Source organism: Cricetulus griseus (genome assembly GCF_003668045.3).
Source record: "Cricetulus griseus strain 17A/GY chromosome 1 unlocalized genomic scaffold, alternate assembly CriGri-PICRH-1.0 chr1_1, whole genome shotgun sequence".
NCBI lineage: Eukaryota > Metazoa > Chordata > Mammalia > Rodentia > Cricetidae > Cricetulus > Cricetulus griseus.
The window spans coordinates 62,387,318-62,412,709 of record NW_023276807.1 but is presented as its reverse complement, the minus strand read 5'-3'; the positions used below and the strand labels follow the sequence as shown (position 1 = coordinate 62,412,709).

Below are 25,392 nucleotides of genomic sequence, written 5' to 3'. Positions count from 1 at the left end.
GACCTCGGCTCACGCGTGTCTTGCAGGGAGCATCCTCCTGTCCGGGAGCATCCTCCTGTCCCCATCTCTCCACGCAGGACCAAGGCTGAATGCCTTCACAGGCCCAAGTCCACCTTCTCACATCTTCCCGGGCTCAACCACAACCAACATCCGCAGCCGAGCATGCGTAGGGACGAGAAGGGCCCGGACCAATCAGAGCGCGTGTTACGGCCACACGCCGTCCAATCTGCAGGCGCCTTATTACCTGGGCGTCCTGCCTCACGCCGCCTCGCTGCTGACAGGCGCGGTTCGCGCGGAGCAAAGCGAGCACGCCAAGGCGAGCACCCCGAGGCGGGCACGCCGGGCAAGCCGAGGCGTGCCCTTACCGCGGTGGCGGCGAGCCGGGTAGCCACAGTCCCCGCCGGGTCCCGGGGCCCCGCGGCCCATGCTGGGGGCGGAGCCAGGGTGGAGGGCGGCGGCGCGGCCGGCCCCGCGCGGTGATTGGCGGGCGGCCGGCGGTGGCTGAGGTCCTGGCGGCGGCACGGGCAAGGCAGGCGGAGTCGCGCCTGGCGAGCCGAGAGGATGCTGCTGTCCCTGGTGCTCCACACGTACTCTATGCGCTACCTGCTTCCGAGCGTCTTGTTGCTGGGCTCGGCGCCCACCTACCTGCTGGCCTGGACGCTGTGGCGGGTGCTGTCGGCGCTGCTGCCCGCCCGCCTCTACCAGCGCGTGGACGACCGGCTTTACTGCGTCTACCAGAACATGGTGCTCTTCTTCTTCGAGAACTACACCGGGGTCCAGGTGAGGCGCGGCCCGGAAGGCGCAGCTTGCAGCTCGCAGCCCGGCGAGCACGTGCCGCCGCACCCGGCCTCCCTCCCGCCGCGGCGGGGCCGGGCGGGGGACAGTTTCTGGGTCTCACTTTGGGGTTCCTTCTGGAACGTCCTGCCGAGGCTGAGTGTGTCCCCGGGTCCGCCCCACCCCCGCCCCTGCCGGCTGTTACTGCCCGTCTCGGTGCCTGGCAAAGTAGGACACGGAGTCCGAGATGGTGATGGTGGGACTGGCTCCATCTGCACTTCCGAGGTCTCTTAGATTAGGAAGCCCTCTAGACGCTGACCCAAGTGACAGTGGTGAAGGACAACTCTTGCCTCGCGTTCCTCCCCGAGTGAAAAGCGAGAGCCTGGCGAGGAAATGAATACATTGGTTACAATAGGAGCCTCACTGTGGATACAGTTCTCCGCCAGCTTCGCCTGGGCTTCAGTGTGGGGCTGATCTCTGGTCAGATTGCTTTCTTTCTGCTACTTGTTTCTTTTTCTGTGGAGACTGAACTTGGAAAAGCATAAAAGTAGAGAAGCCCTCCTAACATGACTTAGTTGTATGAAGTCTCATAAAAACTTAGGATTGGGCTTCCCTTTTAGTTTTCAGTTTGAAAGAAGAGCTCTGTATGGGGTCTTCCTAATGTTCATGACGCAAAATAGAGCTGTATCATTTGTCCCTCCCCCGCCCCCCATTTCCCAGCTCTTTTCATTCAATGTCCGTGGCTGCAGTTGGGGACAGATCGCTTATTGAGTTTGCTCCAGTTGGAAATGATGTCTGAGGAAGGGAATTAGGAGAGGCTAGGAATCACACGATCTTTTAAATGTTTTCCTAGGAAACAGAAAAATCACTGTTCCACGTTGAGGTTTCTGAGCAATTGTCTTTTAGGGTGTCAGTCAGAATTTTCAGGAATTCTAGGCTGATTGCTTCTTCCCTCACTTTTACTTTACCAAGTTTGTCAAATGAATGTATGGTTTAGTCGTGGGTAAGAATTTAATTTCACATATTTTCACTAGCAGTTGGGACAGCTGGGAATGCCACTTAAGGTTGCTGATCTTGCACAGGACAAGTACCCCTCACTCAGAGCCTCAGGGATCTCTTCTCAAGCCCATATTCTTGCCGCAGAGACATTCAGGATGAGTCAAAGTGAAGCAAAGTTAAGCGAGTTTATTGATTGGGAGAGGACATGCATTTGAGGACAGTCGAGTGCAAACCTTATGAAAGGAACATACCCCAGTGCTACAGCAGCTGCTCTCGAGGTGATTTGAGGCCTTTCAGTTTGAAGGAGACACTCTTAAAACTAAGATTAAGAGAAAGACAAAAAGAAAAAAAATGTGTTCCTCTCCTCTTTCTGTATCGAGCTTTAAAAACAAACCAACCAGGATCTCACCATGTAGTCCTGGTGGGCAGAAACTCTTTCCAGAGACCTCATAGTCTTTCAGCTCACAGAGATCGGCCCACCTCTGTCTTCTGAGTGCTGAGACTAGAGACATGAGCTACCTTGCCTGGCTTAGACTTTTAGTATATGCAATTTTAGTGGGTTCCTAATGACATGGAACACATTTACACATGAGAAGAAATATGGTTAGGTAGGAATATAGATGAAAATAAAATCAAAGTAATTAACTGTTCATTAGCCACAAGAATTTAAGACACAGGCTTTTTTTCTACCTTGGTTCACTAGCTGTATTAGTAATCTTAGGTGCATTAGTTTTAGAAAATATACATAGTTTAGGATAGTCTTCAGGCAGCTATATCCAAACTCTTGTCAACCAATTCCACTTGAGGAGGGAGAAGGTGAGGAGGAGGGCCTCTTTTGCTGTCAAAAGCAGATTTTGTGGATATTACATTGGATTCTGTGTAAACATAGGTTCTTTCCTAATCTCATTTTTGAGATCATATTCATTGCTAAAATTCTGAATAATTTGTGTATCCCTTCAGGTTTACACAAAGAAAAAATTCTTTATGTGCATGTGGTTTGTGCTGCATGTACATAGGTATGCATATTCATGATTGTGGATGCACTGTGCCATGGCATACATATAGAGGTCATAGGTCAACCTGGAGTGTTGATCTTCATCTGTACTTTTGAGTCAGGGTCTCTTGCTCACCACGTGTGTGCCAGCTCAGCTGGCTTTTCAGTTTCCAGGTGGTCTCCAGATCCTGCTGCTTCCATCTCACTGTAGGAGCAGTGGATTATACAGAGGCATGTCTGGCTTCATGTGGATTCTGGAGATCTGAACTCAGGTCCTCAAGCTTGTGTGACAAGTGCTTTACCCACTGAGCCATCTGCCCACACCAGTATAGATAGAGCTTTCCAGGTTCTTGTAGTCTATCACTACGGAAATGAGTCCCCTTTACCATTTATCCCTTTAGGGTAAGTAATGGGATGCTTTTAAGTTTTACTAATCTAAGACCCATTTAAAAGGGACCAGAGGACTGAAGAGATGTCAGCATCTAAATGGACTGCTCTTACAGTAGCCTGGAAATTTGCTTCCCAGAACCCACATTGGCTGTGTCACAGCCACCTGTAACCCTGACTTTAAGTCTGATACCTCTGACCTTGTGTACTAGCACACACATGCACATATCCCTACCCTTCAGTAGGTACATACTTTAAATATGTACCTATTAAATACTATAAATACATACTTTAAAATTATTTTTAACCTTAAAAAAGGAAAAAAAAACAATTGGAATCTCTTTAATGTTGTAAAAAATCCATTTCTTCTTGAGGCTACAATAGATTACCTCAAGATTAGTGGCTTAAACAGATCAAGTTATTCTCGAAGCTCTAGAGGCCAGAAGTCTGAAATGAGATTTAGGTTGGATTTCATTCCCTCTAGGATTTTTGTCTCTTTCAGTTTCTAGATGCTGGCTACTTTCTTTGACTAGAGGCCCATTCATCTGTATCTGCTTCCTAGTGCTGTTTCCCTTATTCTGTCTCAAATCTCCATCTTTTATTGTGGTGGCATTTGTCACTGCATTGTAACCTGTAGACCCATCTGCATAATCTAGGATAATTTTGATCTCCTCAAGATTCTTAATGACATCCTAAAACTAGTTAAAAACAAAACTAACAAAACTAAACATTTATTTACTCGTGTTTGGTACATGTGTTCATGGTGTGTGTGTGTGGAGACCAGAGGACAACTTTCAGGAGTCACTTCTTACCTTCCACTGTGTAAGTCCCAGGGATTGAATTTAGTCTGTCAGGCTGGGCAACAGGCACCTTTGCCTGCTGAGCCATCTTGCCAGCCTTGGAGACACCTTTTCAAAGTAAGAGATTGTGTGTAGCTTCTAAGGCTTAGGGTATAGGGTTTTGGCACCACCATTTAGTCCTTTATGACAGTGAGTTCTAAATGCTCAGTATTTTGTTGTTATTTCTTAATTTAGCTTTGCAGCTTAGTATTTGTTTTTGCTTTCTTTGATATGAAGATAAAAGGTTGGCTTCCTCTGCTATGTTTAGTTTAAGTAATCTCCTATAATCCTTTAATTTCTTATTTATGAGTTTGTAAATTTACCTCACATATTCCTTAAGCAGAACATATGATTAGTTTTCTAATTTTCAGATTGTCTAATTTTCTGATTTCTGAATAACAACTGGCTTCTTGCTCATGTTTTGGTGCTCTCTGAATTATTTAGTGTGTGTGTGTGTGTGTGTGTGTGTGTGTGTGTGTGTGTGTGTGTGTATGAGTGTGTGTGAGTGTTTTGCATGTATGTATGTGTACCATGTGCCTACCTACAGAGGCCAAAACAGGGCATTGGATCCCCTGGGACTGGAGTTACAGATGGTTTTGAACCACTATGTGGGTGCTGGGAATTGATCTGGGTCCTCTGCAAGTGCTCTTAACTGCTGAGCCAACTCTGTAGCCCACTTTTAATTTTTAATTGATTCTGAAATGACTGTCTCCTAATAGCTGATAGTGTATCAAAACCCAACAACATGAACAGACCCTTCAAACAAGAACCCATTACTTAGATGTGACATAACCTGTTTTGTTTTGTTTTGTTTTGAAGACAGGGTTTCTCTGTGTAGCCCATACCTGACTGCTCCTAGGTATGGGGGATATGACCAGACTAAGGTGGGCCATGTGGGGAGAAGGGAAGGGAAGTGAGAGAGGGGAACCAGGTGCAGCTGCCTGGAGGCCAAAGGTGCCAAAGGTACAAAAGGTGTGGGTAACTTGCACTGTAGATCAGGTTGTTCTTGAACTGACAGAGATCCATCTGCCTCTGCCTCCCAAGTGCTGGGATTAAAGGTGTGAACCACCACCTGGCAACCTTTTTTTTTTTTTAATTTCAAACTTTTATTCATACTTTTATATGGTCAGATCATAACTTAACTTTAAGATTATTTCTAGACAAATTCCTTAAAAAGACAAGCAGAATAATTCCAAGCCTTACAAATGAAATTTGAAAATATATATGGCAAATACACCATCTCTGCAAATAAAATTATACTAACCCTTGGTGTCAGTGGAACAGTTTAGGCAGATATCTGGACATTGCCCGTGTATCACATAGACATGACAAAGAGATAACTTTTATGTTGAGAGTTTATGCCTGACAGGATGAGGACATTGGCATTTGGTTTTGCTTTTGTACAAAAGGGACTTGGATTGGGCTGTTTGGAAACCCAGAATAAGAGGCCTCGTGTGTCCTTGAGCCAGACTTGAAAGCAGACTTGTGGGGAGCTAAGCAGAAAGTGTTTGATGCTAGCAGAGGAGTGACTGGGATAACCCCCCTCAAAAAAAAAAAAAAAGAAATGTTGTGCCATCTTTAGTTGCTGTACAGCTGGATTTATCACATTTCTAATCAAAGTCTCTAGATGAATACTCAGGTTGAGACCATGATAGAAAATGAAATACATTTATTTCTTTGTTTGTTTATATATTATTTCCAGACAGGGTTTTACTCTGTAGCTCTCGTTGACTTAGAATTCACTTGAACTTAGAGTGATCCTCCAGCCTCAGCATTTTAGGTCCTGGGATTACAGAAGTAATCCACCACACCTGGCTTTAACATTGTGAGCGTATATTGTGTGTGGTGCATGTATACGAGTGTTCAGGTGAACATGTACACGCAGGGAGGCCAGAGCAGGATGTGGGTTGTCTTCCTCTATTAGCTCTTCCCTTGTTGCTTTAACTTGGGGTCTCTTGCCATTTTCAGCTAGGCTAGCTAGCCAGCACACTTAGAATTTGCCTGTCCATCCATAAATTTTGAAATTACAGGCATGCACAGACATGCTTGACTTTTTTTTTAGACGTGGGAACTTGTGGTTCAAACTCAGGTCCTGATACTTGAAGGGCAAGTACTCTTACCTGTTGAATCATCACCCCAGTAATTTTAACACAGGTTTTTGTTTTTTTGTTTTTTTGTTTTTTGTTTGTTTGTTTGTTTTTTTGAGGTTATTAAAAGTTAATGTGAATGGGCTGGTCAAATGGCTGAGTGGTCAAGGGTACCCACCATCAAATCTGATGACCTGAGTTTGATTCCCAGGACCCACATAGTAGGAGAGAACTATTCTTGAAAGTTGTCTTCTGACCGCCACAAACACAAGCTCGGTTCTGCCCCCTTCCCACCCCCATGAACAAATAAATAGATGTGGAGCTAGAGAGATGGCTTAGTAGGCAAGAGTGTTTACTAAGTGGATGAAAAAAAAAATTGAAAGGGTGTGACTGCTCCTAGGTATGGGGGCATGGCCAGACTAAGCAGGGCCATGTGGGGAGAAGGGGAACCAGGTGCAGCAGCCTGAGGCCAAAGGTACAAAAGGGGTGGGTAACCATAACATCTGGATTATATAGGGAAGAGCCTCTAGGGGAAGGGCAGCCCAGCTCCAGAGCTGGAGAGTTCAGGGGAGACAGTGGGATATGCCCGCCATACCCTGTAACTGGTACAGACTGAGGGATGCTGGGAGAACCTGGAGGCCAGGTCTGATATGATATGTTAAATAGGCACCTCATCCATTTGTCCCAGGCTTGAAAGTTAACACTTAAGTCCCAAGTTCAAACTCCTAGTGTAAGACCCCTAGAGAGGGAAGATCCTCACTCAAGTCTCAGGATGACTCGATCCCCCCAAGAACTCACGAGAGACCGTCCTTGCTGCAATCACACGAGGTTTATTGACAGGAACCAGCGCACTGGGGCCGAGATTCATATCCCACTCAGGGGTAGAGGAGTTTTGACCCCAAATGGCTGGGAATAGGGTTTTTTAAATGAAGAATCCACAACCAAAAATTCCAGTGAGGGAAGAAACCCCAACCCAAAATACCAAGAATACCAGTGAAAGGTCCAGAGGGAAATCACAAGGGGAAACTCCCTATTCTTTAAGATCATTTGTAAGACTGTAATCTAACTTTTTATGGCTAGCCTTTTCCTGGAACAGAGTTGCTGAACTGTCTAGCCACCCTATATCCTAGGCCTTATTTTGTCTGCTGAGGGGGCCTTCTTTATCCTGGCCTTTCACTAGCAACTACATAAAAAGCCAGGCATGGTGTGTGTGCCTGTGGCTCAAGCTGTGGTGGTTGCAGACAGGTGGATATTGGAGCTTGCTCAATGCCTCCCTAACTCCAATTTTAGTAAAAACCCTTGTCTCAAGGGAATAAGGTAGAGAGTGATAGAGCAGGTCACCAGAGATCCTCCTCTAGTCTCTAGGAATGAGCATGGGCATGCACACAAGTGCATACACCACTCACATCCACACCCTAGAATTCATGTTTTCCAGTGTTAGAGTATTTCTCTTTTCATTGCAGTGAAATCCAATAAAAGCTGGTTATTGGTGTTTGCAGACTAGCCATCTAGTGATACAATGTGTGTCTCCTCAATACCTGGTGAATGTTTTTGTCACCATTATATTTCTGCTTAAGTTTGTTGTCAACTACTAGAATTTACTTTAAAATATAGTTCCCATTAATGGCTTTGACTGCTAAATCCCCTCTGGCCCAAATACTAATAACAATGAGTCTTAGGTTACCGTTTATTTACATATTTATTTTGGGATATGGAGTCTCAGTTTATAGTTCAGGCCAACTGTGAATCTGGAAATCCTGCTTGGGGCTCTAGAATAGCTGGGATTATAAGCCTGTGCCACCACCCCCTGGCTGAGATCCTTTATGTAAAATAAGTTTAATATTTTAAACTTATTTAAACTGCTCTGTGATATAAACTGTTTTGAAAGAACTGGGAACAGATAGTGTTTAGGTCTCAGTTGCTGCTGTTTGTATAGTGTGCACAGACTCCAGACTTCTCTAGGCTTTGTACCTTGCACAGAAGCTTCTTTCAAGTTCTCAGAAACAAAGGCTTTCTACTGGAAGCCATGTAATGCTGATTTGTTCTTTCTGACTTACTGAGCATCCTAAACTTCTGAGTCAAGTTCCCACCCTCCTGGGAAGAATATGTTTACTTGTAGTTGAAGGGGACTCACAAGTCATCTAGTCTGACCCTTGTATCGGGTCTGAATTCTTTCCATGCTCCAGTATCAGTGATCTTTAAAAAGTGTTAATTATTTATGCCCTCAGTTTTGTTCCACTTTGCTTATTTATCATCCTTGTGATTCTTAAACACACTAAATCACTTGCTTTGTTTAGCTGGGAGCAATATACCTGGGTGAACCTGGGTGTGACTTTGCTTAAGTAGAATGAGTAAAACCTTTCATTCAGGAAATTGAACATTTCAAAGTGTAATTCTAGCAACTTAAATCTGGCTAAGAAATTGGCTAAACTTTAAGAGATTTACAAGACAATTTTAGGAAAATGTAATTAAAATTTTATTTATTTATTTGGTTTTTCAAGATGAGGTTTCTCTGTGTAGCTTTGGAGAAAATTTTATTTTTATACTTTGTATAAACATAAAACAAACCTGGTATTTAATATTTCAGTTGTGAGATCTTTTGTAAAATAATGTTTTTATTTATTCTTTGAGAATATCATACAATATATTTTGGCCATATTCTTTTTCCTCTTCTAGTTCTTCCCAGATCTTCTGCCTTATGTAGTCTTTTAATGCTGTATTTTTCTATTTTAGATAACAGATGCTTTCTATTGCTGTAAAAGACTACACAACCACGGCAACTTTTATAAAGGAAAACATTTAACTGAGGTGGCAGCTTACAGTTTCAGAGGTTTAGTCTAGCACCATCATGGCAGCAGACAGGCAGATGTGGTGCTGGTTACATCTTGATCATAAGGCAATAGGAAGTCAAGTAGCTTGAGCATAGGAGAACTCAAAGCCCACCCCCACAGTGACACATTTCCTCCAACAAGGCCACACCTATACCAACAAAGCCACCCCTCCTTTGGGGGCTTTGTGCAATGAAACATTCAGACCTTTGGTATGAAACTTTAGACTTCTTCCAAGACCTTTAAATAAACATAAATAAACACTGGAGTTGGGGGAGATGCCTCCGTGACAGCAATATCTAGAGGAGTTTTATCTTGGCATTGCATATGACTGTGTACTCATGAGGAAAGCCTGGCTGCTTTTTTGTAAATTGATCCAATTTTGAGGAGTTGACACTTCTTAATGGAATTAGAGGTTAATTCTTTCTGTATTCTCATCTTAGAGTTTCTTAGACAGTGGTTGATACTAATAGCTAAAGAATTGAGCACTAAGTAATATTTCCAAAAGAGTTCTCAGAACTTAGGATTTCATCTGTGTATTTCTATATCAACATTCCCATGTGCACTTTGTTTCATATGCTGTGCTGGGTGAAGAACTGTGTGGAGCTCATTCTCTAGTGGGCAAACAAGCAGTAACGAGATGACTTTCATTACTGTGTTATATGGCCTTGTTTATTCTAATGGGTAGAAGGTAGGGGTTTAGAAAGCTTCTCTGAGCAAGTGCCATTTTTGTGTGTGTGTGCTCTCAAAAAGGATTAGTTTGGAAGCTATTGAGCAATCCAGGTAGAGATGCTGATCAGGATAGTGAAGGAGTACATGTGGTGAGAATGACAAGAATCCTCCCAGGTCTATTTCAGAAATAGCCAATATGGGGCTAGAGAGATAGCCAGAGAGGACCTGAGTTGGGCTCTATGTCAGGTGGCTTACAACCATCTGTGATTCCAGTTCCACAGGGATCCAATGCCTCAGGCCTTCTCGAGCACCTGGACTTATGTGCACGTAGCAATACACCTGTACACACAATAAATTAAAAATAAAATCTTTAAAAAAAATCACAAATGACTTTGTGATTGGTAGCAAAGCCTTTACTGAATGCTGCTTTATATCAGTATTGTTTATGGATATCATTCTTCCTTACACAGTAGGCTCCATTCTTAGCTTTGCATAGGTAGATAACAAGTCCAGGCAGTTCACAGGTGTAGTCTTTATGACAATCCAGTTGAGGGCTTCGTTTGAAGATGCTTTTACAAGTGGTGACTGAAATGAGTTCAATGTTCTTGGGTATTACTGCTATAAAAAGGGTGGAGAAACAATCATAGAAAATACTTGATGTTTATAACTGCTGGGTAGTTGTTTTCCAGCTCTTCCAAGTAAAGGGAAAGGGACTTTTCAGAGTAACTTCTTCCTTGGGTTATTCGGGTATGCTGTACTGCTGATGACAAATTCCTTTGAAAGTTCACTTCACTTAAAGTAACATAGTTGCATGATTGAGCTAGGAAAAGTGATTCTCAGTTGATACTAGAGGGAATGTGATACCAGAATTACTGTGAAGACTTCAGATGTGGCATTTAAGGCCATCTCAGTCCTGTCCTGTCCTGCTGTGCCATTCTCTGTTTTCACTCTACCCTAACTGCTACTTCTTGCATTATAAAAATAATCTCTAGAGTGTACTTTTGAACTGTTCCTCTATATACTTAAGGTGCAGCTCAAACCTGTGCTAGTCCTCATCTGCATCATTACACCCTGCCTTTTACATCATTAACATACTATTTGACAGGAAATTAGTATGTCACAATGTATATATTGTCTCATTTCTGAGATTGTAGTTTCTTGGGACTGTCAATAAAGGTAGAGTCACCTTCCTTTTGAACAAAAAGGGCAGAACTCCTCTCAAGGAGTCCCACTCTAGAGGTTCTGTGGCCATGTGAGAAATCTTAGTTTTAAGGAATGGAGGCTCTAGAATGGTTTGCTAAGATGTTTAAATGTTTATTTAGCAAGGTTCACCTTTACTGGGACTATAGAACCCCCAAGAATATGATGAAATGGGCAAAGTGAGATAATGCAAAAGAATTCTGGGACTACAAAGGAACAGAGAAACATTTATTTGTTGGTTTGAAAGACTGTGGTGTAAGCAGAAGTTACAGCCATTTAGTCCCAAATAAACACACAGAGGCTTATATTAATTATAAACTGTTTATCCAATGGCTCGGGGTTCTATGTGGCTAACTCTCTTAATTACTAACCCATTCTATTAATCTGTGTATCTCCACATGGCCTTGGCTTACCAGAGAATGCCTGGGCTTCCTACCTTCCCGGGAGCTACATGGCTGTCTCTTGACTCCACCTACTACCTTTCTCTATCCTTGTTTGGATTTCCCACCTGGCTAAACCCTACCTGTCCATTGGCCAAAACAGCTTTATTCATCAACCAGTAAGAGAAACATATTCACAGCATACAAAAGGACATCCCCCATCATCTCTTTTCTGTCTAAATAAAAAGAAAGGTTTTAACTTTAACATAGTAAAATCATATATAACAAAAGAGTTGTCAAGCAAGAACTATAGTTAACAATATTTACTCCACTAACATATGGCAAAATTTAAAGAAAATATTCTATCATCTATCCTATCTTTGTGAGTCTGAAGTTTTATGTGTAACTTATCATAACTAAGGAAAACCATAGCCATAACTGTCTTCAATTTCATCAAAGACCCTAGAAGGACTTAATATAAACTCTAGAATTCGCAGAGACATCTAGTTGATTTGACAGTCACCCAAGGTTCCTCCGCAATATTGGGGCATCTGTCTTCAGCCTATAGGCCCAAAATATCTGGCAGACTTTTTGATGAAACAGGACCTTGAAATACCATCCTGGGCCCATGGACTAGGACCATGTGTGCCCTAGGGATCAAACTCAGGTCATCAGGCTTGGTGACAGTTGTCTTTATACAGAATCATCTCATTGGCCTTAGATGAGTTTTGAAAAAAAGTGGATGAACCTAAAGTTACTTACATATCATATGAAATTTAAAAACATGTTTTCAAAATGATTAGTTACCAAAGTAAATGAGAATTAGAAGGTTCACAGAATGATGTCTTATAAAAGTCTCCAGTATATTTAGCATGTTTTATTTATGCTTATTCTAAAATTTCTTTTATGTTTAAAAGGAGACAGTTTTAGTGGTGCAACACAAAAGTGTAAACTTAATGATTCCATGAACATCTGTCTGTTGGAAACTATGTATGTGCTCAAGTCTAGACTAGAAAACAGGCCACAGGGAATTGAGACTTGTTAGTCTTGTTTGTACAAAGTGTCCTCGGTGCTCTCCTAGGACTGTGAATGGGACACGCTGTGGTGCAAAGCAGCTGTGATGAATGAAGTCTGTGGTTGGGCTGAAGGTGGAAAGGCATCAGTGAGGAGGGAGTAACTCTTAGAGCGGCCCCAGAGAGGATCATAGCAAGTGAGGCTCATAGGCAATCATGGTGATCTACAGTTTTTATATGTAGATAGTGCGTAAGTTCTTAACCCTTTAAAAATGTTTTTTTTTTTTTTTTTTTTGTCCAGTCTTACTCTATAGGCTAGACTACTCTGGAATTCATTGTGTAAGCCTAGGGGTGGCCTCAGATTCATATAATCCTTTTGATGCAGCCTACCAAGTGCTGAGATTATAAGTATGAGCTTGTATTTATTAATAAAATAGTAGTAACTGGGGCTGGAGAAATGGCTCAGGGATAAAAAACACTGGTTGTTTTTCCAGAGGGACCAAGGTTCAATCTCCAGAAGCCACATGGATGCCTTTTCTGGACTCTCAGTAGTACTTGCACTTGCATGCACATGTTTCTCCCCATGTATGTATGTATGTATGTATGTATGTATGTATGTATGTATGTATATTTTATATATGTGTGTGTGTCTTTAAAATACCTTCTTTCCTTTCATATTTATAAATGTAAAAACACATCTTACCCAATATATATATATCTAACATCTATCTATCTATCTATCTATCTATCTATCTATCTATCTATCTATCTACACCCAAATCACTGCCATGTATCTGTAGTTCTTCTAAATCCAGCATGTACCCAATAGTCCTCAAAAATCTTAGTTTATTGCTAAAAGAAGGGTGATTGGTCATGAGCTGGCACCTCTGTATTAACCCTACACAGATCAACTAACCATTCGTTATTTATTTACTTGTTTTATTTATTTATTTATGCTGTTTGTAAGCTTCATTAGAAATAATTGAATACATATGAACATACTCACTGTGCAGTTTTCTAAGAAAGCGGAAACCTTAATCTAAGTCCTTGACATCCTAACTTTATATTGTGTAGCTATATTGTTTTCACAAAGTGTTTATTAGTGACTTTTTCTTTTTTTGTTGCTGTTAAGATATTAGTGATTAGTTTCACAACCAAGAAGATAGTTTCTTCAGACCCTAAAGCCTTAGCTAACTTTGCATAATCCTTGATGATAAAATATAAGTAACCAAATAAAGATGCCCCAAAGAAAGAAAACAAATGAGCATTAACAGTCCTTCGTTCCCTTGCAGTTCCTTTCTTTATCATTGAATGTTTAAGGAGCACAAAACAGAACTAGCACAGTGAAAACCTGTCCTCAATACTTGGTTTAAAAAATAAGATGTAGCCAGGTGGGTATAGTTGCACATGCTGTAGTCCCAGCACTCAGGAGGTGGAGACCAATCAGGGCTGCTGGAGACCTTGACTTGATGTTCTGGCCTCCCTGTTCTAGTCTTCTAGCTCCTTAGTTTTGTTCCACACATTGGTATACTAACAGAGGACTCCAACACATGGCTTTCATTTGATCTTATGCTCAGAAAACTTCTCATCTCATTTGCTAAAATCATACCCAACAAATATACTAGCATTTTACAAATTCTTAAAATACAGTGTTTTCATAATATTTGAGTTATGTTTTATTATAGTTATTATATATATGTCTGTTCCTTCCAGTGTGCTGTGAAGTTTTATATATTAGCAGTCAGTAAGTTTTGTGAATTTTCTTAGGGGTATATCAATCATTCTGTCTTACTTTATGATCATTAGCCTGTCCTATATCTAAGTACTTTATAAGCATGAACTATTTATGGCATGTGGAGCTCTCAAGAGAACTCTGTTTGTTAGTCACGGATAGAGCCAGTTATATTGTGTGCTTGTCAATTTTCTTTCACATTTTTTTTTAAATTTCATGCACATGTTTTAAATTATCAAAGTAATGATTTCTTTTTGTCTTCTCTTTTAGATATTGCTATATGGAGATTTGCCAAAAAATAAAGAAAATGTAATATATTTAGCAAATCATCAAAGCACAGGTATGTATTTCATTTGCATGAAATTTGGGTTTTTTCTACAGATGGTAAATGAGCATTAAGATATATATGCATACCTATGTTTTAGAGATGGGATCTCATGTAACCCAGAATGGCCTCATACTCTCTAAGTAGCTGAAAATGATTTTAAGTTTGGGATGCACCTGCCTTTACCCACTCCAACCCCCCAAGCACAGGAATTGCAGGTGTTTTGTACATCTGGCTTGTGTGATGCTGGAGATACTTTAAGGCTTGATACATGTTAGGCAAGCACTGTACCATCTAAGCTACACCTTCAGCTCATCTTTAAGATCATTTATTAGTTTTATTATGTGTATATATGTTTATTAGTGGATTTGACCATGTAAGTGCACTTGGCTGTGGAGGCCAGAAGAGAGTGTCAGATCTGCCCCAGAAGTTTTAGTTACAGGGGGCTTTTAGCTACCCTGTTTGTTGTGTGGATTTGGGGATCTAAACTGTAAAAGAAATACAAATTCTTAACTGCTGAGCCCTGACTTGAGCCTTCAAAATATTAATCTTTTATATTTAAACAAAATTGCCAGTTGGTGATGGCACACACCTTTAATCTCAGCACTCAGGAGGCAGAGGCAGGCAACTCTCTGTGAGTTCGAGACCAGCTTGGTCTACAAGAGCTAGTTCCAGGACAGCCTCCAAAGCCACAGAGAAACCAAAATGAGTTTTGCGCGCTTTTTTTTTTTTTTTTTTTTTTTTTTTTTTTTTTTTTGTTAACATAAGAATTTTCAGTAGATTTGGTATCTGGCTGTGAAATTTTATTTTACTTTTTTTTGGTAAAGTCAGTAATGTGAAAGATATGGATTTTTTTTCTAGGCTTCTCTTTTGCATGTAATAGGCCATTTTCTTCTCCCCATTTTCTGAATAGCTCTTTAGTCTATTCACTTTTCTGTTTGTAAGTTGTATTTCTAGAAGTGGAATTGGTGGATCCAAGTGTATATGTTTTAAGTATTAATTATTTGTCTATTTACTTTGAGACACATTCTTCCTATGTTGCCTGGGCTGGCCTCAAACTCACAATGCTGCCGGAGTCTCGGAAGTAATGAATCGCAGTTGTATACCACCACTGTTCGGACTTTATATTTTTGATTATTAAGTTGCTTGTTGGTGTGCTGGTATGTGACCGTTCATTTCCTGGATGCAGTGTCATGTTATAATTAGCTCTCACATCTGTAGTTCCTGTTGCCTCTTGAATCCTGCTGGTTTAATTCTAGCTTGCGATTTTTCCATTAGAGAAGACATAAGACTAGTTTCCAATATAGAAATCTATTTACTTTCAATCAGGTCAAATACTTAAAACTATATATTTTTAAGTGATTATCAATACATTGTGAAAATTATACATTGAGTCCTGTGGTCCCTTCCTGAAGTTCCTCTGCATCGGATGTCTGACAGATGCAGAACCTGAGCCAGGGGTCACATGATTACCTAATATGTGCTTTAATTCTTCCAGTAACTCACTTCCTCCAAACATCCCACTTTATGTATTTTCCAAACCCATGGCTGCTTTGGATATATACCTTCTATGTTTCATTTTTATTGCTTTGAAAGGTACAATACCTAGAAACCAAAGCTAAAACACCACAGTGATGATATTCTGAATGTAAAGTCATTTACACCCTCACATCAGCCAACTTGTTGGGATTTTATTGCTTTTGTATAGCTTGTACCATATACACTACATAGATAAAGGAGTTGGAACAATCTTTTCTCCAGTTTGGCACACTGGTAATTTCATTCAGATTGATGAGACAGTGCTGAAGCTCCAAAGCTTGATAGGGACTTTGATATCAGATTTATTATCCTGGGTCACATTTATGAGACTGGCTCAGAATCTGCATTTGGCTTTGAGCAGAACCACAAAACAGCCCAGGATGATTGTCTGCTTCTAATTGGCCTGTCCAGACATGCTGACCTTTTCACCACAGCCTGACCTCCTGTTGTTGATGGGAATTTTTACCTGGCTCAAGTATCCAAATGGCCCAGGACAATGTCTATTCTTCCACGTTGCCTTTTCTGTTGACCAGAGGTTGATCCCTTGCATATTTCTTTCTGTAGAGTTTCCCATCAGCTTCTTTCTTCAGAATTTAACAACTGCAGTCCTAGTAAGGGCATGTGGAACCACATTGGGGGCCATGCAGTAAGAGGTGTGCTGAGGGAGCTGCGGCTATCATTTCACTATTGTCCATGCTGGCCTTTGTGGGTATTCCTTTAGAGCAGACCTCAGGAAAAACATTGTAAGTGAGCAGCCCATAAGAATCCTACTTGGTGTTTGGAATTTGAAGGTAATCTGGGAAGCAAGAGATCCAAGCCAAGCCACACTAAGCCAATTCCTTTCTTAGTCTAGAAGGACATTCCCTTACCCCGCCTCCAAGAGACTGCTGTAGGGCTGATGCCTTTAACAGCCAGCCTTTGGGGATTGAGGATGTTGTAGTCCAAGACTCTGAATCAGCCCAAGTAGACACAAGAGGTTACTGCAAAGCAAGATTTAATGCAGGGCAACACAAAAGGAGGGAAGGGGAGAATCTGATTGATCGACTCTCAAATGTCAGTTGAAGCAAGTATTTAAGCACAAAAATCACAAACATTTGTTGCCAAGTTACAGTTACAATTTTCACCAGTCAGGATTTAGAGATTAGAGGCTCCCTTGAAAGTTTCATTATTGTCAATTGACATACAATGCAAGCTTTTCAGTCCAACCAATCAGATTCATATGTTCCTTCTGTTGTTAAGAACAGCCATAATGTTTCTAGAGAACTAAAGATGGCATAATGACTGTTTCTGTGGTTTAGGAATGGCTCAGCTACTGAAAGGTTTCCAGCTCCCCTAGAGCTTGGGAATCTGAACTTTGTTTTACTCTTCTGGTAAAATGGAATCTGAAGTCAAAATGGCCGTGCCAAGGACACGGTGATTTTTCCTGTTCCCAACAAGAACACTCCCTTCCACCACCACCACTCCCCACCCCCAAAAAGGGTTTCTCTGTGTAACTCTGGCTGTCCTGGAACTCACTTGGTAGACTAGGCTAGCCTCAGACTCAAAGAGATCAGCCTCCCTCTACCTCCTAAGTGCTGGGATTAAAGGCATGTGCCACCACTGCCTGACAGTCTCTCTCTTCCCTCCTCCCTCTCTCCCTCTCTCCCTCTCTCCCTCTCTCCCTCTCTCTCTCCCCCTGCCTCTTCCCCCCATTCCCCTTGCATATTAAGCAAGAACTCTGCTGAGTCACATATACATGTACCACAAACTAAGAAGACTACTTTTTGAGCACCTTTAAAAAACCCTCAACTTGCGAACATACCAGTGGATTGACTGAATTGCATTAAAATTGCAGGTTAGTCTATATATGATAGAGGAAGGTATGGAGTCTGCTCTGAGAAAACTGCTCCTGTAAGAATTTGCATGTAATTCTAGGCTTCCAGAGGCTTCTAGAGCCCAGCCACTCAGTGTGGGTTGACGTATTTAGGTAAACAGAATCACAGTGGAGCATCTCTGAGAGTGTCAGGACTGCTGTTGGTCCAGCCTTGCTCAACCTCACTTAGTTGACCTGATGCTCATATAGAGTTGACATTTACATCAGTCTCTCAGCTGCTACTTTTACTTGACATCCTTATTGTCTCTACATCCTTACTTACGTAAATTTTTTACTTCAGAGGTGTGATTCCTCCCTTCCTTTTAAATTGTCTACTTTAGACACTGTTTACCTTTTAAACTTCATTACTGCTCATTTGGTTTAGATGGCAGTTTCCTGACTAATACATGTATGGTTGAGTGGAGGGTTATAAACACCTGAGGGTTTGCAGTCTGAGAAACCCTGTGTATATGTGCTCCTGCTGTAGGCTCTGTGCCCATGGTCAGACTAGTTGGGTTCTCTGAGCCTATGAGTTACATGTGAGTGATAAACCTACTGGTTGAGGCTTTAAGGCAGTGTACAGATAGATTCATAATCCCAGTAGAGTGCCTGGCATATGGGTGGCATTTAGCAGTAGTGTGGATGATGGTGATTGTAGCACAGTGCTGGATTATGGGCATAAACTCTTAATGTGGCATATATTGTAACCTTAAGAATTAGAAACTAATGAGATACAACTATACATATGAGGAAAATAGGGTTTATTTGCCTGTTCTCTCTTTAGGTTAAGGAGAACATGACTCTGCTTATTTAGATCACTACTAAATAATCCTAACTTAACAAAATTAAATTATTTTTGCTAGAGCACAAAATGCAGGTATTCATGTGAATGAGTACACTCCCTTCTATGTTTTAATCCAGTGTTATCTCTGAAACCTCAGCAAGAGTGAATAGAGTAGACATGTTGGATCTATTTTGTGTCATTTGACTAAGCTACTTTCTTATTTGTGTAAAGGTCTGACTATGCAGCCTCAGCTGGCCTAGGACTTTCCTTGTAGACCAGGCTGGCCTTGAACTCACAGAGAATTGCCTTGCCTCACCCTCCCCAGCTCTGAGATTAAAGGCATTGCCCCCATGTCCAGTTTGTAAGTTACTACTTAAGTGTTTTTACTAAGACTTTCAAATTTAAGGGCATGGCTCAGGGCCCTTAAATTTGTCCTGTACACATGACATATTTTAAAATATGTATGTATTCTCTTAGTAGTTTTTAGAAGGTGCACCAGAGCCCAAAATATAACTGCTTATTTAAATATAAAAATGGATTTATTATTCCCTAAGCTTAAAAAAAAATAAGGTATCAGGAAAAGATATCAAATTTGTCTTTTAGCTGTTTATCTCATTTATATCCAGGACATACACTGGCCAGGGAGTACATTGATTAGTGTTTCTCAACCCATGGGTCATGACCTGTTTGTGCTTGCATACCAGATATTTATATTATGAATCACAACAGTAGCAAAGTTATAGTTATGACATAGCAATGAAATAATTTTATGGTGGGGGGGTCACTACAACATGGGGACCAGGGTCACAGCATTAGGGAAGTTAAGAACCACTGCCATAGAGCCTTCATAGAGTTAGTTCTCAGTGTTTATATAGACAACTTTTATATTACTCTTTTCACAGGCTTAGTTATGTTTCCAAGATGTAACTAGAAATGACTTTTGTAATCCTTAATTGAAAATAGTTAATTAAGATTTTTCTTGAAAGTTATTATTCATTATTTAAAAGGATAAAATCTTAGGATATTTCATTTGTATGTGCATTAGGAAAGACTTTAAACTCCAAGCTTTATACTATTTCCTATAGTTTGTTTGTCACCCCCCACACACACACACACATACACACACACTTTCTTTCATGCTGGGATAGAGCCCAGGGGCACACACAGGATTGGGATGTACTCCTTAAGGAGCTGTACCCCCAGTCCTTTTTCTTTCTTATTTTGAAGCATAGTCTCAGTCCCACTAAGTTACCTTGGTGGGCCTTGAGTTCATGATCCTTCTGCTCCAGTCTTCCAAGTAGCTGGGGTTGCAGGCCTGCACTGTTGGACTGCCTGTAATCATTTGTTGTTTTAAATTAAATATTGTCTCCTCTAATTGACTCCATTTGTTCCCATTTTGATGGCCCTGAATACAATTCAAATTTTTTAACAACATCCCTATTTTACACCTTTGAATTCCTTTCTAAATCCTAGCAGACTTTTCTTTACCTGTCACCTTGATATTTCCATTCTCGTGGAAGGGTCCAACAGCCATTTATTCTCATCTTAAATTTAAATTTTTCTGCTTTTCAAGATACTTTCTTTTCTTATTTCTTTCACCTGAGAAATACGTGACCCCCAGGTATATAAGTATAATATGATCAAACATTTGCTGATAATAAATAATAGAGAGATTTATTTTTAAATATATAATAATTTTAACATTTATTAAAGATGAAAGACAATTTGCATACTAATGGTATAGACGAATTTGTATATAAGGAGTTGACTTTTGCTGAGTATTTGATAGTAGGATGTAGGCCATTTCAGTGTTTTTCAGAATTCATCAGGATTTTGATTTTGTAGTTGTTAGTTCTAAGAATGTTGTTTTGGTAAAACACATAGTACAACACGGCACAATTGTGTTCAGAAATTGTTTGAAATTCCATTCTACTGTTAGGCCAAAATTCATTTAATGAAACTCAAGCCAGCAATTAAATAGCAGTTTTTAAAATCAAGCATTCAAATGCAGATATACTGGTTTGTTACTTCCATGCTGAGGAATATTAGTGGTGAAATATTAAATATTTTCTGTATTAAACTGTTATATTTCTGTAACAGCAGGAAACTGTGTGTGTGTGTGTTAAATGCACTGCACTTGGTAACATTCTAGCGGTCTTGAACCTGAGTCATGTTTCTGGCACCGTTGGTGGGCATTGCATGGTGTGACAGTGTATGCAGTGAGAAGCACAAGTGTTGCATGTTTAAAAAGAAAGCTGCAGTGACATTGCACAATACATCTTTTTGGGGAGAGATGCCAGAAACACCTGATTCATTGTGCAATTGCTTTTCACTTAATTTTTGTCGTTGTTAAAAAAAAAAATTATTCCAAAGTTTTTCAACACCTAAAATTAGTTATGTGACCTTTTATGGGATTGCAACTCAACAGTTTCAAAATCTGAGAAATAAGGACTACATACCTACCTAGCACTATTATAAGTCACATGAGTTCCTTGTTTGGGTGTTGTTACAGTTGAACACTGTGTCCAGGAAGTCATAGTAAAGATGTAGCATGGCGGCCTTTTGTCAGACATTGTGTATATAGAATATTTAGCCACACTTGTTTCATTTGCTATTTTTTGTTTATAATTTCCCATTCTTCATTAAAAAGAAACATTTTTGGTTTTTTAGTCTTAATTAAAAGTGACTTAATTCCTTATATATCCTGTAACTAGATTACTGAATATTTTGTAAGCTTTTAAACATTTTTTTATGTGTATGTATGAGTCCCTGCATATATGTACCATGTATATGCCTGGTGCTCTTGAAACTCAGAGTATGGCTTCACATGCCCTGGAACTAGAGTTAGAGGCAGAGCCACTATCTAGGTACTAGATCTGTGTCCTCTGCAAGAACAGCAAGTGTCTTTAGCCACTGAGCAAAATCTCTCCAGCTTTTGTGTTTCATCCTTGAAATAAAAGGCCTTTTAAGAAATGGGAAAAGATAACTCCTCCTTGATTTAAGGCTAATTTATTTATTTGTACTATGTCTGGGGATAGCTTTGTTTTAAGCATTTTAATCATTTTCTTTTGAAAAATTAAAAGCTTTCAATTTGATGACTGTTCCTCCTATTGCCTTTAGACATGGCACCAGGATTTTAGGTCATCATAAATTAAAATTGATTTTTTTTTCACTCAGGGAATAACAAGATAATGGAATTATCTGTGTATTCTCTGAAATTTTTGAGATCAAACAATTACAAAAAAACCCTCCCAAAACCTCAACAACAACAAAAACAACAAAAGACCTCAAAAGATACCCTGCCTACAATTCAGAACTCCAGAGAAGCTAGAACCCTCTTCCAGAAACAGATGGAAGCAGATGCAGAAATCCACAACTAACCATTGGGCCAAGCTCCTAGAGAACAATTGAAGTGAGGGAAGAGCGGTAATATGAACAAAGGAGTCAAGACCATGATGGGGAAACCCATAGAAACAGCTGACTCCAGCTAGTGAGAGATCACTGACTCAGGTCTAACAAATAGGGACCCTGCATAAGACCAAACTAGATTCCCTTAATATGGGTGACAATGGTGCGGCTGGGACAATATATGAGGCCACTGTCAGTGGGTCCAAGATCTAACTTTAATGCACAAACTGACTTAGTGTAGACCATTATATGGAGAGATACCTTGCACAGCCTAGACACAGGGGTGTGGGGGATGGGGAGGTGCCTTGGTCCTGCCTCAACGAGATGATGGGACAGACATAGTAGACTTCCTAGGGGAGGCCTTACCCTCTCCAAAGAGCAGATAGGGGGTGGGATGGGCATGGGATTGGAATGTAAAAAATAAATTAATAAAAAAAATTCAAAAAAAACTTTTTTTTTTTTTTTTTGGTTTTTCGAGACAGGGTTTCTCTGTGTAGCTTTGGAGCCTATCCTGGCACTTGCTCTGGAGACCAGGCTAGCCTCAACTCACAGAGATCCGCTGCCTCTGCCTTCCAAGTGCTGGGATTAAAGGCGTGTGCCACCAACGCCCGGCAAAAAAAAAAAAAAAAAAACCTGTTTTAAGACCAGGTCTTCCTGTGTTGCCCTACTGGGTCTGAACTTGCTCTGTAAATCAGGTTGGCTCTGAGCTTGTGATACTTCTGCCTCTGCCACCATGGCCATGTTTTCAATTATATTGTGAAGACAGTACTATGAAGAAGAGTTTTTGTTTCTGGGAGGGGAAGGTTGGAGTTGACTTTGGCTGACTGGGTTCTGTCTTACAGTTGACTGGATTATTGCGGACATGTTGGCTGCACGACAGGATGCCCTTGGACATGTGCGCTATGTGCTGAAAGATGGGTTAAAATGGCTTCCATTGTATGGGTTTTACTTTGCTCAGGTAACCTTTGTTTTTGCTCTTTTATTTCAAATTGAACGCAACTTAATGGAAATATAACTGATTTTCTTTGTTTTATGGTACTAGTGATTAAACATGGGACCTCATGCATGCTAGCAAATAGCCTTCTACTGAGTTACATCCTCAATACAGATGTTTTAAAAATGGCATTTAATAGCCGGGCGTTGGTGGCACATGCCTTTAATCCTAGCACTCGGGAGGCAGAGGCAGGCGGATCTCTGTGAGTTGAGGCCAGCCTGGTCTCCAGAGCAAGTGCCAGGATAGGCTCCAAAGCTACACAGAGAAACCCTGTCTCGAAAAACCAAAAAAGGGGGGGGGCATTTAATGACTTATTTTAAATTTAAGTATTTTTATTTAGAATTCTGTGTGTGTTCACACATATCATATTGATGCATATGGAGGTCAGGGGACAATTTGGGGCACAAGTGTGGGTGTCACTGCTGAAGCACCTTCTACTTTTTGTTTGAGACAGTCTCTTAATCCTTTGCCATGTTGGCCAGGCTAGCCAGCCAGTGAGCTCTAGGATCTACCTGTTTCCTGCCTCCTTGCCATTTCTGGGATTACAAGTGTGAACTATTGTGTCCAGTTATTTCCATGGGTTCTAGGGATCCAAACTTGGGTCCTGTTAGACCCCCGGAAAACTCAGGTATCCAGGGTCCCAGGCCACAACTGCGGTCACCCCAATCACCAGGCAGATTCGAGAGCTTGCTGCAAACTGCATGAGGCTTTATTGTAATTTAACGAGCTAACCCCATGTTAGCTCGGGTCTTTTGTTCACCCACCATGGCGGTTGGCTACAAAAGACAGCTCCTAGGGGCTGCCGAGAGATCTTGTAGGGCAGCGTAAGGGGAGTGTCTAGGGGTACACACAGGCTTACGATTGGTGTGCCTCCAGGCTTGGAGGGCTTGCCCTGTGTCAATCGGTCAACTGGTTGTTATGGCCAATAGGCCCTCCCAGGGTGGTTGCTATGCTCTGTGCATCATTGCTGTGCTCTTGTCCGTAAAGTACACCCAGGGTCGTAAAGCATAGCACCACCAGCTAACTTCTGATTGGTTCCTGGTCACGAGGTGGACATCTGACCTCCTAGTGCCTAAGGCAAGGTCAGACAAGCACGTGTTCGGCTGTTATGGCTGCCAAAATGGGGGGCTGGTCCCTTCAATACTTGTGGGACAAATGCTTTCCTAAGCCATCTCCACAGCTCTTACTCTTAATGGTGAGTCTCTACATGCCTGGTTTTCCAAATAGTTAAATTGAGTAGCAGAAATACAAATACCTAGAAGTCAAATAGAAAATTAAAAGGCATAGAATTTGACAGTTAATCAGTTATGTTAAGAAATTAATTCAAGGGCTTGGGAAAATGTCTCGTTGGTCAAGAGCACTGACTGTTTTTCCAGAGGACCTGGGTTCAATTCCAAGCACCCACATGGCAGCTCATCAACTCCAGTTCCAGGGGATCCAACACACTCACACAGACATACATGAAATCAGAAACACCAATGCATATAAAATAAAAATTAATTATTTTTTAGAAGTTAAAAAAAAGAAATCCATTCAGAAGTAGTTAGTGATCTGTAGGAGATAAAAACCAGATCCTGAGCTCAGTATATGAAGTGTTGAGTGTGAAGGAGTGCATATCTCACAGTTTTGAAGGCTGGAAGTCTCCTCAGGATCAGGGTGTTGGTGCTGCTGCTTTCTCCCCAGGCCCACATTTTTGGCTTGAAGTCTGCCTTCTCTCTGTATTCTGAGCTGGGCTTTTTTCATATGTATGCATTCTTGGGTTGTGTTCCACTAGCAGGGCCCTAGCTAGTATATTTTATTTAACTGTAATTATTTTGTTACCGACCTTATCTGTATATACAGTCACTGAAAGTTGGGGCTTCAATATAAGATTTTGGGGGAACAAAATTTCATCTGTAATGATGTCACATAAATCTCTGTAGTTGAGTCCATATTTTTATTCCCTAAAGACTGTAAGTGTAGACATTTCTTTAAAAAAAATGTATACCTTTCCTTCCTTCCTTCTTCCTACCTTCTTCCTTCCTTCCTTCCTTCCTTCCTTCCTTCCTTCCTTCCTTCCTTTCTTTCCTCCCTCCCTCTCTCCCTCTCTCCCTCTCACCCTCTCTCCCTCTCTCCCTCCCTCCTTCTCTCCTTTTATCCTTTCTTTATTGTTTTTAATTTGTTTTGTGTGACTGAGTGTCTTGTGTATATGTATTTCTGGTGTTTAGTCTATGTTTTAATTTCTTAAAGGTTGTAACTATAGACATTAAAAAAAAAAATATGCCCTTTCCTGTAGGGTTTTCTGGCAGGTAGATCGAGGGAAGGGCCAGTCCAACCTGTCTCTTCCTGGGGCTGAGGGATATGGTGAGTGTTGAGGACTCAGAACCTTCCCCCTCCTAGTTCCTGGGGAGAAATACACACTGAGTTAGGAGACTTGTCAAAGCAGGATCTTTATTCCAACAGGTAGGAACTTATATAGGGTTGAGGTAGGGGTGAGATTCTTAGGATGGGGTAAGGTGACTTGAGGAGTAAGGGCCAATAATGTTCCACCAAGCTGGCAGGTAGCTAGGCTGAAGGGACCAGCTCCCCATTTCAGCAGCCATAAC

The 25,392-nt window shown here is 41.1% G+C and overlaps 1 protein-coding gene and 1 non-coding gene across 2 annotated transcripts in view; both read left to right on the top strand.

Annotated features, from left to right (window-relative positions):
• Positions 1–283: 283 nt before the first annotated feature.
• The window catches only part of Agpat5 (1-acylglycerol-3-phosphate O-acyltransferase 5), a 39,317-nt gene continuing 14,208 nt past the window's right edge, over positions 284–25,392 (top strand). Inside the window, exons 1-3 of the mRNA XM_027389654.2 lie at positions 284–780; positions 14,176–14,245; positions 22,656–22,771. Coding sequence (XP_027245455.1) covers positions 562–780; positions 14,176–14,245; positions 22,656–22,771 — 405 coding nt within the window. The 5' untranslated portion in view covers positions 284–561. The remainder of the gene's footprint in view (positions 781–14,175; positions 14,246–22,655; positions 22,772–25,392) is intronic.
• Positions 21,498–21,642, top strand: LOC113832603. The gene has a single exon (XR_003479913.1). It is a non-coding gene; the product is annotated as a small nucleolar RNA SNORA79 (small nucleolar RNA).